Source organism: Orbicella faveolata, unplaced genomic scaffold (genome assembly GCF_042242905.1).
Source record: "Orbicella faveolata isolate gen_17 unplaced genomic scaffold, um_ofav_v1 contig_3, whole genome shotgun sequence".
NCBI classification, from domain to species: Eukaryota; Metazoa; Cnidaria; class Anthozoa; order Scleractinia; family Merulinidae; genus Orbicella; species Orbicella faveolata.
The window spans coordinates 8,892,501-8,911,607 of record NW_028301558.1 but is presented as its reverse complement, the minus strand read 5'-3'; the positions used below and the strand labels follow the sequence as shown (position 1 = coordinate 8,911,607).

The 19,107-nt window shown below is 39.6% G+C and overlaps 1 protein-coding gene across 1 annotated transcript in view; it reads right to left on the bottom strand.

Annotated features, from left to right (window-relative positions):
* Positions 1-14,608: 14,608 nt before the first annotated feature.
* LOC110054943 (uncharacterized) overlaps positions 14,609-19,107 on the bottom strand; it is a gene marked incomplete at its 5' end in the record, with an annotated part of 8,732 nt that continues 4,233 nt past the window's right edge. Inside the window, 8 exons of the mRNA XM_089298391.1 lie at positions 14,609-16,738; positions 17,001-17,179; positions 17,255-17,320; positions 17,642-17,696; positions 17,934-18,026; positions 18,334-18,429; positions 18,622-18,802; positions 19,021-19,104. Coding sequence (XP_089154517.1) covers positions 16,023-16,738; positions 17,001-17,179; positions 17,255-17,320; positions 17,642-17,696; positions 17,934-18,026; positions 18,334-18,429; positions 18,622-18,802; positions 19,021-19,104 — 1,470 coding nt within the window. The remainder of the gene's footprint in view (positions 16,739-17,000; positions 17,180-17,254; positions 17,321-17,641; positions 17,697-17,933; positions 18,027-18,333; positions 18,430-18,621; positions 18,803-19,020; positions 19,105-19,107) is intronic.

The following is a 19,107-nucleotide window of genomic DNA, read 5'->3' as shown; positions in this document are numbered from 1 at the left end:
AAAGTGTAGCCTAATAACGTTATTGCTGGCATGACATTAGAATCTCTTGGTTACACTACACTCATGGGTGTGCCACCTAAAGTGTAGCCGAACAATGTTATTGCTGGCAAGACATTAGAATCTCTTGGTTACACTACAATCATGGGTGTGCCATCTAAAGTGTAGCCCAATAATGTTATTGCTGGCATGACATTAGAATCTCTTGGTTACACTACAATCATGGGTGTGCCACCTAAAGTGTAGCCCAATAATGTTATTGCTGACATGACATTAGAATCTCTCGCTTACACTACACTCATGGGTGTGCCACCTAAAGTGTAGCCTATCAATGTTATTGCTGATATGACATTAGAATCTCTTGGTTACACTACACTCATGGGTGTGCCACCTAAAGTGTAGCCTAATAACGTTATTGCTGGCATGACATTAGAATCTCTTGGTTACACTACAATCATGGGTGTGCCACCTAAAGTGTAGCCTATTAATGTTATTGCTGACATGACATTAGAATCTCTCGCTTACACTACACTCATGGGTGTGCCACCTAAAGTGTAGCCTAATAATATTATTGCTGGCATGACATTAGAATCTCTTGGTTACACTACGCTCATGGGTGTGCCACCTAAAGTGTAGCCTTTTAATGTTATTGCTGGCATGACATTAGAATCTCTCAGTTACACCACACTCACGGGTTTGCCACCTAAAGTGTAGCCTATTAATGTTACTGCTGGCATGACATTAGACTCTCTTGGTTACACTACACTCATGGGTGTGCCACCTAAAGTGTAGCCTAATAATGTTATTGCTGGCATGACATTAGACTCTCTTGGTTACACTATACTCATGGGTGTGCCACCTAAAGTGTAGCCTATTAATGTTATTGCTGGCATGACATTATAATCTCTCGGTTACACTACACTTCTGGGTGTGCCACCTTAAAGTGTAGCCTAATAATGTTATTGCCACGTTAAAAACATTATTATTTGATTTTTTCTATTTTGGTCAATTTTTGGTTATCTTTTTGTCATCATCTTACTTCAACTTACAATGTTTTTGTTAGAGCACATGTGTACATGAACACAGGACTGATAGATGGTTACTCCATTTTAAATCAGATTTTTTGCTGTTTTTAAATCTGTGTAAGGTCTTCTACAGCTTTTCCATGAAAAGTGCTTCACATGAATGCCTTTAATTTTGTTAGGAATTTCCTGTTCAGCTGGACACCTATAAATGTATTAAGTTGTCTGGTAGTTAGCAACCACATAGCAAAGTGAATAGTGTGGATAATACTATACATAAACACATAACCATTATTGTCCATTTTTGACGCCTGACTCAACAGACTTATTAAGTTTATGGTTAGCGATAAACGAATCATAATATGGGCTGCTGATAAAAATCAATTATAACATTTGAGTAAGTGCTGCATTATCATATATAGAATATTGTCTGTTTTTAACCTGGTAAAAAGTGGTGAGATCAAATCCAAAGGAACCCCGGAAAACATAATTATGAAAGAGAGATTTTCACGGTTTTTTCACGCCATTTTAATGTGGGAGGGCAAACAGGGCAAAAACTGCAGTAAATGTATGGGGAAAATAGAGAATCTTAAGACTAACAAACTGAAATATTTTTCAGTAAATTAAAAACAAAGGTCAGAAGGTAAAACAATTTGTAGATCACATGATAAGTGGGAAGTAGCCTCGCTAGAAAAGCCATAATTAAGTTTTTCATTTTTCAATAGTCTGAAAAATAGTGTGAGTTGCAATTCGCAAGAAAATTTAGAGACATTTGTATACAAAATTTAAAAGTGCCTATCCTTGCGTCACAGGAAATCTATTTTCATCACATTTGACTAAGGAAGCCCTTTAGATCTGCTGTGTATCTGTTCCTTGTAATGCATAAAACATTCAGGAAGTCAATGACTCTCAACTTATTAGGCAGCAAACTTTAAACTTTTCCCATACATTTACTGCAATTTTTACTGTGTTTGCCCCTCAAACAAGGTGGCCTCTTAACATGATCATTGCCTTCATCAACATAATTTATTTTAGGGAACCAACCACATTGATTATTTTCATCAGGAGACTAAAATCTTGGACAGAATAAAATGAGAAATAAAACCACCTATCCACCCGAATCAATGATAAATTCGCATTTTTCCATCATTAAAATGGGGGGAGTGGTGGTCTTAATTTTTCGTTTATTTTGCCCTTGATTGCACTCAATATAACAATTTCTAAAATGACTGTCATTGCGGTCCACGATACCATCCCGTCCTTTCAATCAAAAGAAAATACATGTTAGCTGACCAAAGCTGACCTCTGACCGTACTCCAGCAAAATCAACCCAGGCCCCCCATTGGCAAAAAAGTAACTTAGGTGCCTCAAGCGGGAAAATAAACTGAATTTGAGCTCTCGAAAACACAAGGTCAGCGTTGGTCATGCTGTAACGGCCTTTGCCAATCAAAGCGCCTCTAAAAGTGAAGTTATTACAGTATTTCCCCTCCAGCTAAACTCAAAAAACATTGTTCGCAAACTTACCCCCGTTCTTGACCATGTCCTTTTCGAACTGTGAGCAAATTAAATCCAGGTCGTTCAGGGAATTCTTTTGAAGTGCGCTCTTGGCAAGATGTTGGCGTGACAACATGGCCAGCAAACCAAATGAAGAAGCCACCACTTTAATTCCAAAGCTTTGCCACGATAACTGGAGCAATCGGCAAGGCAGGATCCAATTTCCACTCGTGCAAATTCGTCCGAAAACTTGCTACCACCGCTCTTTTCTTTAAAAAAATCTTTATCGGACTTATGATGCAATCACGTTCGTTTAGGACGGCATGTGCTAAAACCCAGACGGTGGACGATGGACGATGGACGATGGACGATGGACGATGGACGATGGACGATGGACGATGGACGATGGACGATGGACGATGGACGATGGACGATGGACGATGGACGATGGACGATGTTTATTTCTTCAGCGTCCTTTACATCAAACACATAATTTTCTATAAAAGAAAATCACGCAAACTGCACGCGCAGCTGGCGTGACATGTTTGCGTGCATCGCATATCGCGTGGTGTGGTGGCATCTTTGAGTGCATCGCATGTCAGTGCGCGGACACATGATATTTCTATAATTAGAAGCTGCAAATCTTCGTACGATGCGTGCCACTTATTTGTTATAATAATTGGAGACAATGTTATTTAAATTGCCAAATTCAAATTCAAAGCCAAACTTTTGGGCTATGCCCTTTAAGAACTAGTGAGATGTCGGTTTGAACTTCATTTCTCCAAGCAACCAATGAAAACAGTTGTTACTTTGCGTGCGCGGTGGGAAGTGTAGTTATTTCCTTAGCGGTAACCCAAGGGGTGATCGATTAACCTTTCATTAGTTAGAAGCAGGTCGCCAACATAGTCCAAAGAACCTGGGGCAGCATTTGACCTAAGGGGTACACTACCGGACAACTACGAAATATGCTAAGAATAGTTGTTGATTAGGTTTTAGTAAATTAGCAATGTAAGCTTTCTCTTAGAATGGGAACGTGCACGTGTAATATTGGAAGTACGGAAACCGCAATTCTTTATCTTTTGGTGTTTTGACACAGATTTCATGGTGATTCGATTCGCCTTCGTAGCTGGCGGAGAACTTAAGATAGTGGTAAAACCACACTCTCACAACTTGGCGCTAACGGAACCACCAGTTACCCAGTTTAGGTTGAAACAAACAAAGAATTTAACCCCGAAAAATTTAACAGCACATAAAGAAACAAGGTCTTAATTTGATCAGATCACTACTTCCTCGACCAAAAGACAGACTCGATTACGCATACTCACTTTTTGGCACATTTGGTCCATAGTTTACCCACGACGGAGAATGAAAAAAATTACTTTGTTGCTCCCAGCAAACTGAATGCAAGCGAGTTTACGTTTTGTACTATAATATCATGTAGAGACAGGGCTGGTGATATTTGACGTACTGACACCATAGTTAACTATGCTGACACCAAACAGTTTTTTCCTTTTTCAAACATATGGCCCCTCGACGCAAACAAATGAGGCGTAGCACTGTTTCCTTGGTGATAAATAATATAAGCATAGATGCCAACACCTAAACAATAATCAAAGAAACTATACACGTTTTCTATTGAAAGAACTAACCTTGATCTCGTCGTGGGGCATTTTTAAGCTTTCTCTTTCGCGAACTAACAACTTCTGGCTGTTTACGATCTCTGTCACTTAACGAAAAAAAAAATAATCTCACCTATACACTCCAATAACAAAAAATGTTTCAGAATCAACGCACGTGGCTTACTTTTCTTCTTCTGAAGTAGCACCGGAGGAGGAGCTCCGCTTTCCTAAAAAGACAATATAAAAACTAATGAATAATAATAATAATAATAAAACAATGAATGATACTAATGAAAACCAATGTGCAAAAAATTGGTGATGCTACACACCTTGAACAATTTCTGAGTATGAATAATCCATATCCATTATCGCGTAGACAAAGTGAACTCTCGACTAAAAAAACGTGTCCGAACCAAGTCACTCAGAAAGCAAAATGAAGCTGTTGCAACTTTACACCATATTACGTCACGTGTAAATTCTTCAACAGATCTAACCTGATGTAAAGTAGACCGTTGATTGAATAGACTTTCTGCAAAGTCATTCGATTCCCATTTTCGGGTTAATTCGCTTGGTTTAAAAGTTCATGCTTCGAAAAAAAATCTCCTGGCCTTTTGGCAAGTGTAAGCGCTGGTATTTTGCAATGAAAACTTTCAGAGCTGGCGAAAATGAAATTGAAACACGTAAGGAAAGGAAGGGGAAAATGGTAATCACCGATAATCCTGGCAGACCGCTTGTGGAAAGTTTCACCAAAACAGCTTAAAAACTAAGGTGAGGCTGCTTATTCCCCCCCCCCCCCCAGCCACGACAACTCATGCAAAAACATATCACGTGCTTGCCGTATGGGCTACGATTCTCCTGCGTCATTTCTGCGTGCAGTCTGGAATAATTCATGTAAAAAAGCAATCGATTGCAGGAAAGAAGAAAAAGATTGTGTGACAAATTTATACTTTGTTTTTGGAATATATAAAATGAATAACTGACATTGCGTGACATAGAATCCGCGGTCAAAATTTGTCCAGTCAAAATAAGTGTGTTTTTTTTTTTGCTTGTTGGGAGCGGAGCGGGCACGAATTTTCGCTGTGCACTATTTCAAAATTCTATGGTGACATCGCGTGATAAAAGAAGGAATGCGTGAAATTGCGTGACGAACAATTCGCGATCATAACTTTGTCCAGTTCAAATAAGTTAGATTTTTTCTCGGGGGAGGGGGAAGGGCACGAATTTTCGTTGTTCAATATTTTATCATCGCGTGACAAAAACAAAAGATTGTGTGACAATTTTATACTTTGTCTGAGAGAAATAAATGAATGTCAGAGATATCGTCCATCGTCCATCGTCCACCGTCTGGGTTTTAGCACATGCCCGCTGAAACCGCTTTAACAAGATTATAACGCCTGCCACAACCGCAAAACAAAAATCTCCGCGGGAGGAGATTTACAGTAGACATCACTTGTGTCTTCTCATGGGCCGCGAGAAAATCCTTGGGGCGAGTTATCGGAAGTAGGGCGCGCGTCTCATCCCCAGGATTTCACGCGGCCATTTTTTGTTTTCAGTCACCCGATTCTCCTGTAATCTACCGCATATAAGCGGATTTAATTAACATCTAATTACCGCATGCAAGCGGTTAAAGTAGGCCCTATTTACCTATCGCGTATTAGTGATGACGTAATAATTTCCAACGAGCAGAAAGAAATTCTTCTTACCTTCTACGAAAATGGCATGATTTCTACCAAGAGAGAAATGGGAAGCACAATAAGGGAATTTGCAGCTCAAACTCGATTGTCAGAGACTCAAGTTATGGTATGTGTGAAAACATCACGACAATCATGAATAATTTAGTTTTTGTAGCGAAGGCTTGCATATTTATGAGCTAAGCTTAATCACTTTCCTTCACTACTAACAACGCCTGTCTGCCATGCATGAGGACCCGGCATCAATCGCTCGATGATCTTTGACACCTTTAGAGTTCTTCTTTAATGTTTTAGACATTTCAAGGTTACTTTATATATAAGGTTATAGGAGGCGAAACCTGCTTAAGATGTAATCCGTTGAAAATACTGCTCGGGTTGTAGCTAGTAAATACATTCCACTGAGTGGCAATAATGTATTTCGTTCATTCGTACCCTCTCATTTTTTGATCAAACAATTGAATGATTTGCACTCCACCTAGTTTAATTTGAAACACCACTGGTAGTCTCTAGTAGACCAATAGTTAGTATTTTTTTTGACAAAGGGTATTTGGATAGTTTTCAACAGGGCTCAATGCTCCATGCGAGGAAAACTTCCAGAATTAGTACACTCCCACCTAGCTGTCCATATTGCTTTCAACATTATCTCATGATATAATTGTCTCAGCATAGTTCGTTTTCTTTTTGTAGCCCCTCATCCTTCTGCCTCAAAGCATAGAGGGGAATAAGATGAGAATTCACCTGGAATGTGATAAGTATATTACGGCTGTGCAGGATTTAATTTCGATTATACAATAATACAGGAATTATAAATGTACAATCAGAGAGATTTTCAATGGTTTTAATGACATTTTTGTCGTCATTTGTAATTTTATTTTAAACAAGAAGATCTGTTAGATCTTATAACCGCGCTTTTAAAATTTAACTGTTTGCTTAGCACTACCGTCGGAACGGAGTGCACATTCCAAAGCAGTCATTGATGATTCTTTTCTTACTGTAGACATCACATCACTTGATCAACACAAACTGCATTATTGCACCATCAGTGGTAGCCATTGACAAATCTCCGATGACCTAATGGTCTTAATCTTTGTAGAACTTTCTTCGGGATATGTATGGGCATGAACGATATAAATGACACGATAATAACACTATTAACAACAGCTTTCTTTCATAAAAGTCATGATTAACTTTAATTGGTGTTTTCCACGAGTAAAGGGCTAGTAAAGTAGTCACACAAGTCATATAATTTAATAATAAAACTCTATCCCGACCGATGTATCGATTTTGGTCACTCCAGTGACCACAGATTGAAAACGTGACAGAAAATTGGCGTTACTTTCGATTCTCACCAAATTTGGACAGTGGGATGATCTCATCATTAGCCAATTATAGGCCATCTTTCAGCTCTTTTCGTCATATCCCCCCCAGGGGAGAATTTTGTCAAGTTAGCTAATTTAGTATACAAGCCAACAAAATGGCGGTCACCGTCAACGAAATGTTTATTTGCTCAAAATTGTGGCAAAATCTTTCGGAGATGGAAATCAAGACAAGGATACAGAAAGTAATTTGGGACCAGTTGCTGGCTTCTAAGGCTGAATTTATCCAGAAGTAAGCTGTATTTTCGTTTTCGTGCCGAAAGCCACGCGATGAAATATTATCAGCTTGTTCTGCCGTCTTGTTCTGTTTTTTCTCTTGGTCTTTTTTGTAGCCCGCCGAGGCCAGTCTTTCGTCTAAATCAGTTGGAAAAAGTTCGAAAAAGATGTTCCCATTCAAGTTTAAGCTCTCAGGCGATAATTCTGATCCAAGAAAACCACATTTGTATGGCGGTGCCCAACGACGGAAGTTGTGGCTTTCAAGAGATACGTGGAAGTTTGCCATTTCAGATGCCATGCACAATCAGTCCTCGTCATCGACATCCATTGACAATTCATCCTCAAGCAGACCCACTTCTCCGATAAACCCCACCACCTCGCCTTTTACCCCAACGCCCACCATCACTACCCCATCTAGTACCATTACCACTCCTGCCAACACCATCATTACTGCATCTAGTACCCGCACAATCCCGCCTGCCTCCGGCATAACCACACCTGGCAACCCCACTTCCTCACCTAACACCATCATTACCCCATTTAATACCATAAATACCTGGCCTACCACCCATACCCCATCGACTACCCTCAGTTCCCCTCCTACTACCAGCATAACCTCACCCAGCAAACCCATTGCCACACCTAGCACCATCATTACACCATCTTCCACCTTCATTACCCCATCTAGTACCCATACTTTCCCTCCGGCCGCTATCGTTACGTCGCCTACTTCTCTGGTTGCTACAGTTACCACAAGTTTGTCCACCTCGTCCTCTCTTTTGGCTGCACCATCACTTCCCAGCTCATCCACACTACCTGCTGCCTGCTCCGCTGGTCGTTCTTTGTTAAGTATCTCATCTTCAACATTTGGAACCATTATTTCTAAAGGTGAGTGAGATGGTGCAACTAATCCGAGATATAGCGATGTTTATCGATTTAAGGTTCTAAGGGTGGTCGTTACTAATCTGAAATTGTACTTACTATTTTCAATGAAGTTTTTATAAGAGGTATGGGTTCAAAGGCCTAATCACTATATTCATGAATAGAGTGGCCCAGCCGGTCAGTAGAGATCAAAAGCGTTCTTTAGGTGGCACCACCGTGTATTTATTTCTAGGGTGTTAATTTTACTGGGACTGTAATGAATATTCCCGACGTTACTCAGGACCTATTTAAGCTAAAAGTTTTACTTATCAATATATACCTAAACAGTTTATATAACGATGTTTTATTTTGATACATCTTTTGTGTAACATGCAATCTTAATATTGTCTGAGCTACCGAAGTATTTAAATAATGCTTTTTGAATCGTATTTTTGCAGATACTCGGTTTGGAATGACGGTCCCTAGCAATGATGGAATCGTACATGCAGTGTGCACTCTTTGCTCACGGCAACAAGTCCATGGTCGCGATATCACAACTGGAAATGTCGTGGTCGAGGTCAAACAACTACTCAGGCCGGGATTACGTCCTTTGTATCCCGGAAAATTTGATGAAGATGAACCAGTGTGTGTCGGTGGATTTTACGAATGGCCCAGCAGCCATCTTGTTTTAATGTAGCATGGACTGTTGGTCGTTGTTAAGTTTTTCCCTTTACATTATAGCGTCTACCTTGTCACCCGACTAGTGTTTCTAATAGTGTGGCACACTAGTGCCACAACCACTTATGTCTAGGATTGAACACATTACTACTTCATCTTTGGCTAGGTTGTTTGCCATTTTCATATCACTTCATATTTGACAGCTTTATAGGTATTTCAGTAGACTTGTATCAACGAGGTTACTGTACAGCTTACCATAAATAGCTTGCATCTGATTAGTGGTCAATCCTGGACATATCTGGCCACAACGTAGAATGATACCAAAACTGAACGTCGAAGTGTACTGTTCAAGTTTTCGTATGAAACATGCATTTTTGTTAATCAAATTCGCATGACTTCGCTCTAACAGTTTGTTGACTAGTCGAAGGGTGTTTGGGTTGGGAAAAAAAATTTGTCAACAACACCTGTTTATTCCGTTCCTTAAAAATGAAACGGAATTATTACGTACTGAGAGTGATATAAAAAGTGGATCATTTAATTTGAGAATAAAATTAACCTCATTGTTTGTTTTTTCGTCATGGTTGCACTGTTCTTGTATATCGTTGTGGAATTGTGGTGTGTTCTGAGGAAAGACAGGTCACTAACACAGAACCTTTCTCTAGACAGTTGTCTAACTAGATATTAACGAGTACCGTAAGTTCCCGATTTAGCACCCCCCCCCCCGTTGAATAAACGCCTCCTTCGAATAAGCACCCTTCCTATCGACCAAAATGGAAAATAAGCCCCCCCCCCTCCCCCATGAATAAGCACCCCCTCTGTGATTTGGTTAAACGTCGGTTCACAAACTGCTGTTTATTAAAATTCTTTAAAGACTCTACAGACACCGTAATAGCTAAAATAAAAGATACAAATAAATTACAAATTAGCTTGCGAAAATAACAGGATATAAATATATTTCACACGCTTCGAAAGTTACAAAAATGAAAGGACAAAACTTAAGATCAATTTACAGTAACGGTAAAACGATGTCGTAAACAACTTGACTTTATCTAAAACCTTAAGACTTAAATTTACAATTCACAAGCAATGAAACTGATCTTAAACGACTAAAGATACAAACCGCTTACATAAACTAAACTAGCGTAAAAAGTAATTACCTTGGTGCTGCCTTGAACGCGCGAACAATGATAAACTTGGAGAAACTTTTTAACTTGCGGTGAATTAACAGATCTTGCTAACGAAAAAACCGCTCTTTTATAACGCTAGTTGGGTGTGGCGGCGCTACGCGTGTGCTTTCGCGACACCACAGAACTTACTAGAAAGACCTAGAAACAAGGGTAGCGTACGCGCGAAACAAATGAAAAAGCCTTAAATAACTGAATACACGTTCAAATAAACTTCCAATGACTAAAAGATAGTACTCTTAAGGCTACAAAGTATAGTAACTGAGCGTAAAACAGCTTAAATTGGAAACCCGTTGAAAACTTGCGCAATGTTGCGTGTGCAAATTTGTTGCAAAAGCGCGCGCCGCTTCAAGTGTCGTACATCGCGCGCGCACAACTTAACTGCTGTAGCTAGACTCCCCTCCCCCAATTTTGTGGACGAGTACAGAGACAACAAAGGATGTATTGGTTTCGTCGTGTAGTATTAGATTTGTACATTGTTTCAGTTTGTAGACCCGTTAAGTACTAGTGGTGCCGCAATTTTAACTTTACGATCAGCTTTTTATGTCGATAAACAGCTTGTTTAAGCGCAGATGATGTATTAAAGAAATGATCATGTCATGCCCCCATTTGGGAAGAATTAAATAAGCGCCCCCATCTTCTCCTAAATTTGAAATAAGCGTTCCGGGCACTAATTCGAGGATTTACGGTATTAGTTTTACAGAGGAAAAAATTCTCTTAAAACAATGAACGGTGTACCCCTCTACTAATTGGGGCGGAATTTTCAGGTAAGCTCTAACATGAACGTTTGAAGACTTTCAATTCCTGCAAGGTAAATTTTGCACCTTTATAAGCTAATGACTTTCATTGAAACCTGAAAATAGAAAATAAAGTCAGATACCACACAATAAAGGTTTTCGATGATCACCGAGCGGTAAGATCAAGTAGCTGGAGCTAGGAGAAAACTTGGACAAAACCACGTTTTACTCAGTTACCTTTAGTAGTTTAAATCGTGGCCGCAAAGTGCGATCAGTTTTATTCAGAGAGCAATCTTTACGCTCTACACGGAATCGCCTTTCAAACCTTCAACATGTAAAGGTTTTTAAAGTAACACCCTACCAATATCTTCATGGACAATGTATAACCCGTAGCGTTGCAGAATGATAAGTGCGAATGAGCTATAACCATGGATGAAACGAATCAGAGTGAGATCATTTCACTGTACATGGTCCAACCTTTCGACGATTTCTCACAATCGCGGGACACGTTAGTGGGGTTTCAGCATACAGGTCTGACAAAAGGTTACAAACTTTAAACAATTTCGCACAATAGTGAACGTGGTATTTAAGCAAGGAGTTCTGCGAATGAGGTCTCATCTAAGTAATTAGGTAACTAAGTAAGTTTATTCAACGTAGAAGACGCGGGGAGTGGTCGCCAAGTGTCCCGAGCCAGGGGTTCGTGTTAAAAACGCTCGACTAATATAAAATTAAAAGTAAATTATGATATAGAATATAATTAAAATAATATCAACATGAGTAAAAACCTATGGGATAAAAGTGTTACAATTAAAAAGATAATTTCCGATATTGGACAAAATACGTCCGTGTTGCAATTATTTCACGGCAAATGGTCTAAAATTTGGACAATTTCCCACAATCGTGACAGTGGGATTTAAGCATAGAGTTTGGGGAAAAAGGAACACGGGACACCTTGAAAGTTTACTTTGCAGAGCATCACCGGAAGAGAAACACGAATGCCTTATAGATCAATTGGCAGAGACTTGGAAGACGATTTTGGATGACTCGTGCTATCATCATGTCCAGTTTAAACTTAATAGCTTTACTGACGAGGAACTGGTCAGAAGTAAGAAACTGATAAAAAACACGTCTCATGCAGGTTTTTTTCACTTTCAAAGGGCGTAACTACCACAAGAATCATCGCAGAATCACAAAACTTGGCAGAATAGCGTAAAATTGCACATTCTGTTGACTGATGTTCTTAAAATTGATCGTTTTTTTCGCTGAGTCAGCAAAATTCCGAAAAAACACGTTTTATTGGTTTCAGGTTGCCATGGCAACATCAATTTTTGATGACGTATAGAATCAGACTTGCGCTAACAGCGTGCCAAGTTTAAATTTAATAGCTTTAAGGATGAGGAAGATAGAAATAAGAAATGTTAAAAAACACGTCTTATATGCATAATAAGTGAGGGTTATAAGTCACTGATCGACAGCGTTTCTTTAATTTTACAATGCAAGTCGGACTTTCCAGTAGCGAGGATTTCAAATTGGTCCCATTTGCCGCTGTTGCAGACCATGTCATCTCTTCCCGTTACAACATCAAATGGGATGATTTTGAAATCCTCGCTACACTGGAAAGTCCGAATACTTGCATTGTAAAAGAAACATCATGCAGATTTTATCAACTTTAAACCAGCGTATCTAACACAAGAAACATCGCAGAATCACAAAACTTGGCAGAATAGCGCAAAATTGCACGTCCTGTTGACTGATACTCTTAAAATTGGTCTTTTTTTCGCTGAGTCAGCAAAATTCCGAAAAAACACGTTTTATTGGTTCCTGGTTGCCATGGCAACGTCAAGACTCGTGCTAGCAGCGTGCCACGTTTGGCCTTACTAACTGTAAGGAAGAGGAAGATATAAATAAGAAACCGTTTTACGGGAACATGAGGCCAAAGAAAAGACTGCAAGGCTGATACTACGTGAAAGACGTTTCGAGACACCAACATGACAAGAAATGATGAGGCAGGATCGCAACACGATAGTAGTTTGTATGCGGTCCTTTGCAGTTTCCGGTTTCTAAATGATAGCCAACATAGTGGAATTTCGGATTAAGTGTGGTATCCGCTTCGCTTTCATTAAAATTTGGAATTAATTGAGAGTTAATTTATCTCACAAGCTAGCTAACTATATGTGTCACTTGCAGATATCTGCAAAGTTTAGCGGTAAGAGTTGTAAAGTTAAAGTTATTTGTGTAAAGCTAGAATTAATTTGTGGTTTATTATCGTTGAAAATTTCAGCTCGTTAGCTGTTGATGAGACAGTTACAACAAACACTAAGTTACAACACTTTGCTCGAAAATCCCATATGGCGGTTATGGCTTCCTTCCACGGCTGTGCCAACCTTCGCGGTCTTTTTTCAGTGTAATCATCCTAAGCGAAAAATTCAACGGCTGGACAAACTTGAGGAATGCCCGAAACGGCGACGTTTTTCAATAGCTCTTCTCAAACTCATTAACAATTCATCAAGTTAAAACAAAGAAAATCACAACCGTGAAGGAGGTTTGGATACCTGGTCTTAATTAGCATAGATTTGGACGATTTCCATTCTCCGTTTACTCCTTCGTTTTGCATTTTTTTTTTTTTCGATTGAGAAGTTGTATCAAACACTCAAGACAGTGTTTCATCGGCTATCCAATCACCTCAAATTTCGGCCAAAAAAAACTTCGCGACAAGTCCTATTTTCAACTCTATTCTCGGTATTTGGATATCCCGATGAAATACTGCCATCCCTCGTGTTTGATATATTACCTGAAAGTGGGAGAATTCGAGATGCGAAGCTGACGCCAAAATCAAGGATGAATGAACAGAATTGCAGTGATTCAACAGCAAGTGACGGAAACGGCGAACTTTTCCCCTACATTTCCTGGCAAATCACTGCAGTTTGGACAGTTATTGGTGCAGTTTGGCGCCTATGTGGCGTTTATGTATTGAATATTGCCCATTACGGTTTGTTTTGAAATGTACCAAGGTTTCAACACTACTTTTTTGGCCCGGCTTTTCACATAGAAAAGAGCTGGTGTTTAACTTGTCTGGTAAGATCGAGGTAACATTTATTTGAATTTAGTTCATCATTACTATAAAATACACTAATCAGGTGAGCGATTACTGTATTACGCAAATCAATACCGTATTGTAGTTATTTCTGAAGTCGTTAGAAAAAATTCCATTTTCGATCCATTTGAATTTGTAACATTTCCGTGTTCTAAGAACTGAAGACCTCAAAAACGGAGGTGGTGTTCGTTGCTTTTACCACCTCGATATCCTCTTTATCCGTGGTTAAGTGTCCTTTATGGTTTCTTTCTCCGTTTTATACTGAAAAAAAGGGAGGAGCAATATCGACTTGCAAAATCTGCAGAAGGGCAGCCGTGCGAGACACCATTGCCCTTTTGAAATATTCATGCTACATAAACCGGGGTAAGCTCCGGCCTGATGGGCTACTGGGCTCGTGCGCAGACTTAACCTTTACCTTTAGTTACTTAAGGTCATTCCACTGAAATAGAACCGGCACTGAGATTTTTGTCATACTTTGCCTATTGACTGTTTATATTGTAGGAACTAAAATTTGGAAATAAAAATGAGGGGTCCCCATGTTCGTTTAGGAGCAACAGCACCTTGTTTATACCATATAAATCCTTACAATAGCACCATGATTATAGTCACGATTGCTTGCTAAAATCACGTTTCCGACGATTGTTTCTTTCTCAACACTGAGAATTGGCCCATATTTATTTTACATAGAGAAATTTATTACTCAATTCAACACAACAGAAAAAATGATAGGTCACCGTACTCGTTTTCGCGAAAATGACGATTTACCTCCATGACGAGGTCCAGCCCCAAAGAAAAAGCCGCCATTTTTTAATGCGCGCGCGCTAATCACGCGTGAAATTATGCGCAGTAGGGATGCGCAGTGCAATACTGGGGAATGACCTTAAGGACGGTGCCTACTTTTGTTAGTGCGCACACGTTCTGCGCATCACGCAAGCCATGGTTTAAGCGCCACGCGCGCGCTGGGTTGACATGACGCAATCAACTACGCTACCAAGTACACGACTAAAGACGACTAAATTGAAAGTAAAATTTTCCTACTGTGACCAAATCAAGTTTAATGAACCTGTACTTAAACCAGGAACACCAGAACAGCAGCATATCGCGAACTACGAACTGTTAACGTCTTGCACCTGAAAAACTAGCTGTTATCTGTCGAAATTATACTGAAATCCAACTGTAAACATGTACCTACAGATGGCGTAGTGCGCGCGCAAAACAAGTGCGAGATACGCAAATGTTTTACTTACTGGGGAGGTGACAGGAAAAAATGTAACGGGCACCGTAAAAAGTATCAAAAAGGATTAATAACTTGAAAAAACGCGTGGTTAGCCCTATATTTTATGTTATGAAATGGAAGTGGCAAACCTATTCAGCACGTGATTAGTTTCTGGTTGTAAGCCAAAGATATTTAGACTGTGTTTTAGCTGAAACAGAGGAAGGCTGTCAGAGACGCTAAAAGTGCTGTTACAACGATTTTGTTCCTAAAAACATACCAAAAATGGTTTTTATGTTACCATCTACCATGTAGTTTTCAGATCTTTATAAATGTGACTGCTTTTCTGTATGTAAAGGCGAATTCAAAGGAAAGTTGTGAAGAAATATCCTCTCCATCCATTTTCAGAAAAATGCTGGTGTCAGCATTTTTCTTGAGATGCAAGGCTAATTATCTCGAAAAAAATGCGTGGCTACCCCCTTTTTCCTTTGTGTATTCCGATAGCCCTTGCAAAGGTCTACTTTTTCCGTGTGGTCCTACCCTGGCGCAAAAACCTTTGTATTTAGTTGGCACCGTCCCTAAGTTACTTATCTTAGTTTACTAACTTTACTACAATGTATATGGATGCAAGCGAACTACTAATACGTTACGTAGCTATTTTTCATATTCCTATACAGTAGACGAAAGCTTCTACACAGACAAGCATCTTATCCACAGAAAGTGTGGATAAGATGGACATAGATACCGACACAGACCTTAAAGATTCCAATTCTGGTGACTTCTTCACCCGTTGAAGTTGGGGAAGCGAAAATCATAGGTTTCCCACTTTCAAAAAGACTCTCACGTTGAGTCGGAATCAGAATGGTCTGTGTCGGAATCATCGTCGCTGCCATATTCGGCATTAAGAATTGAACGAAGATCCTCAAGGACATCCTCTTTCTCTAGTTCATTATCATCTTGATCACCATCTTCGTCATCATCTGTATCATCATCATCAACACCATCATTATCATGCTCCTCATCAAGGCGACCACCATCACTTCTTTCGGCTTCTTCCGTTAAAATACCTGCTTCTGCGTCTTCTCCTTCATTACTATATCGAGCAAACAGGTTTTGGAGATGAATCGAGAATGCTTCCAGTTCGTCGTGCCTGGACAGGACAATGGACAGCAAACCGCGGGCGTGAGAATCCGTGCCACCCGCTAACTGCTTTGACCAGGAATCTAGAAAGTCAAGCTGACGCTGGTAAAAAGTGCCGACTCTCTTAATTTCTTCCTTGATGAGATCAGACTCTTCTGCACATCTTTTCAGTACGTGATTTAAATCAATGATTTGCCGTTTGATGCAGTAGGGTACACCACGCGATGTTAAACTGGAATCATCGAGAGTATTCCATAAGGAAGAAGTGATATCCAATGCTTCCTGGAGGACGATCTTTTGAGGATATTTGCATCCCTTGAAGGATTCTCCCCGCCCGTACTGCTTAATCAGCTGCTGCATTGAACTTGTGGTCTTTGAAATCTGACCACAGAGCTTTTTGGCAATAGCTTGTCCATCTGTAAAGAGAAAAAACACAGTAAGGACATGCATTTCTTTGCTGCGAGTACATTAGCGTACTGACAATCATTGGCACAGGTACCATTTCTTTGCGGATCGATGACATCATAGCACTGACAACAATTTCCCGAGCATACACTAGTTTAGTGTCCACCATAACATAGCTGGACCTGGAAAATGAGAGCACGATGTGTACTCACACACTTACAGAGGAGCTGATATAAAAACGGATGCTTTCATGTATAGTTATAATTACATTACCTGCATACTTTTTCATTAGCTGCAAAAGGAACCACCTCTCGGAACATTTGTTGCGCATAGAAAGGAGCAAACTCCTTCGGCGATTATCTTCTTGCTCCCTAATGTAACTCAGGTAGGTCTCACTATTGGGAGGCCAACGACGCCCACCATTTTCCATTTTCTTAAGTTCTTCGTCCAAGCTAAAAAAGGGAAGCACCGCTTAGTAGGATGTTGATCGGTCAAGTTTTTAGATCCGCTAAAAAGAGTTACCCTACCGGTTTAATTGAGTTGTTAAGATCTGCCACGTGTCAGAACCAGATACACAATCGGAAAGACTTGTTCTGAAATTAGTAAAACAAAAAGAGATCATTATCAAACTGGTTGGTTAAGATAAAAGAGAATCCAGTAAGTAATGTGGCAATAGCCCCATTTCGATATCTAAAAAATTCAGCCTAAAGCAAAAGAAATCACTGTGCGGCTCTGGAGAATAAACCCCCAAAACTCCACAGTTTATTCCAAAGAGCCTCGTGCTGAGGTCTGTTGCTCCGAGCTGTATCTTAATATATCCAAATTGGCCTATTTATGTTGCCTGTCTCTACCATCAAAGAGCAAAAAGCATTTAGTCTACAAGAATACAAACGGCCCAGCTCATATGACCCTACCTCACAGTATAGTATTGTTTTAACTTTTCCGGATATCCAGCTGGAGCAGACCGATCTGTAAAATAAAATAATTGCAGTGATTAAGATAACAATGTTGGTGATGGCAATGGTAATAGCAATGGTATTATATCGCAGTGCTATGGGTGCAGACGTGGATGATGGTCAACGTTGTGATACCATAATGATAAGCGGTATCAATTTAACAATCAGTAGGATGATAATGGCAACCATCATAGTGAAAATGACGATGACCATGGTTCAGTTGGGAGCATCTTCACTAATGGAAACTTGCCAGCTTTTGTATTGGTCTTTGCGGATTCCTGAAGGATGGATTCTTTTTCTGCTTTTGTCCATTCCTCCACGGTTGCTAGTTCCACTTTTGCACCTGTAAATGCAGTTGCAGTTGTGGAAAGCCAATAATCATTTTGGATCACTAACTAAACAACAGACAATTGACATTAAACTGGCAAAATAATTTCGAACCAAAAAATACAAAATTTACTGTTCCAGTACCCAATGAATCGAATTGATAATTAAAATTGCATATTTTTCAAGCTCGTAGTTTGAAATTGAGTCATGATTAGCCCTTTCTTTAGCATTACTGAATTACAATGTTGTCTGAAATACTTGAAGAAGTACTCTTGCAGCCGTATCCACTTTCAATTATCACGATAATTGCACTAGGACCAAACCTGTTTCCTTAAGTTTACGAAGAAGCAATTCCAGCTGATCTTTGGTTTCTTTCTTTGTTTGCTCAGCTTTTTTTAAGTGGTCACAGAGACGTTCACCTACATGTATAACAAGGCACAACCAATTAGAAAGGACTCCTGTCAACTATCAAATTTGTATTTGAACGTTCAGTGTTTTTAACTTTTAAGCCATTTTTTAGCCTGTAAATATAAGTTATTTTTATTACAATACTTATTGCCAATGTAGCAATTATTTGTAGATCACTTCAAATACAGGTTGTGAACACACACCAATGTTTGAAATAGACTTTTTGGCATAATGCACTAAAAAGTCAGTCAATGTATCCACTCTATGGGAAGGAGTCATCTCTTTCGTGATCTTTGATGTTGGCCTTAAGTAGGACCACAACCTTTCCATCATTTTGCCATCACTCAAACCAAAGCCCTCCAGCCGCTTCCCACTATATGCGACCTGCCCAAACATTAATGGAAATTAAGTAAGATTTTGTCAATTGCTACCATGCAAGTCAACCGAAATGAGAGGAAAACCTAACAGCAAGACATGCAAAGGCTATCTAAGTTAATTGTGCCATGCCCTATATTGCAATAATTGCAATAATTGCAATATAGGGCATGGTCACAATTAACATAATTATATCACACAAAAACATTAAAAAACCGTTCATGCACCTGACATGAGACCTTGTGACCATAGCAGTGAAATGCAGGGATTGCCACCACAACATTGTCCAGAACATTTTCTTGGTGAGTACTCTA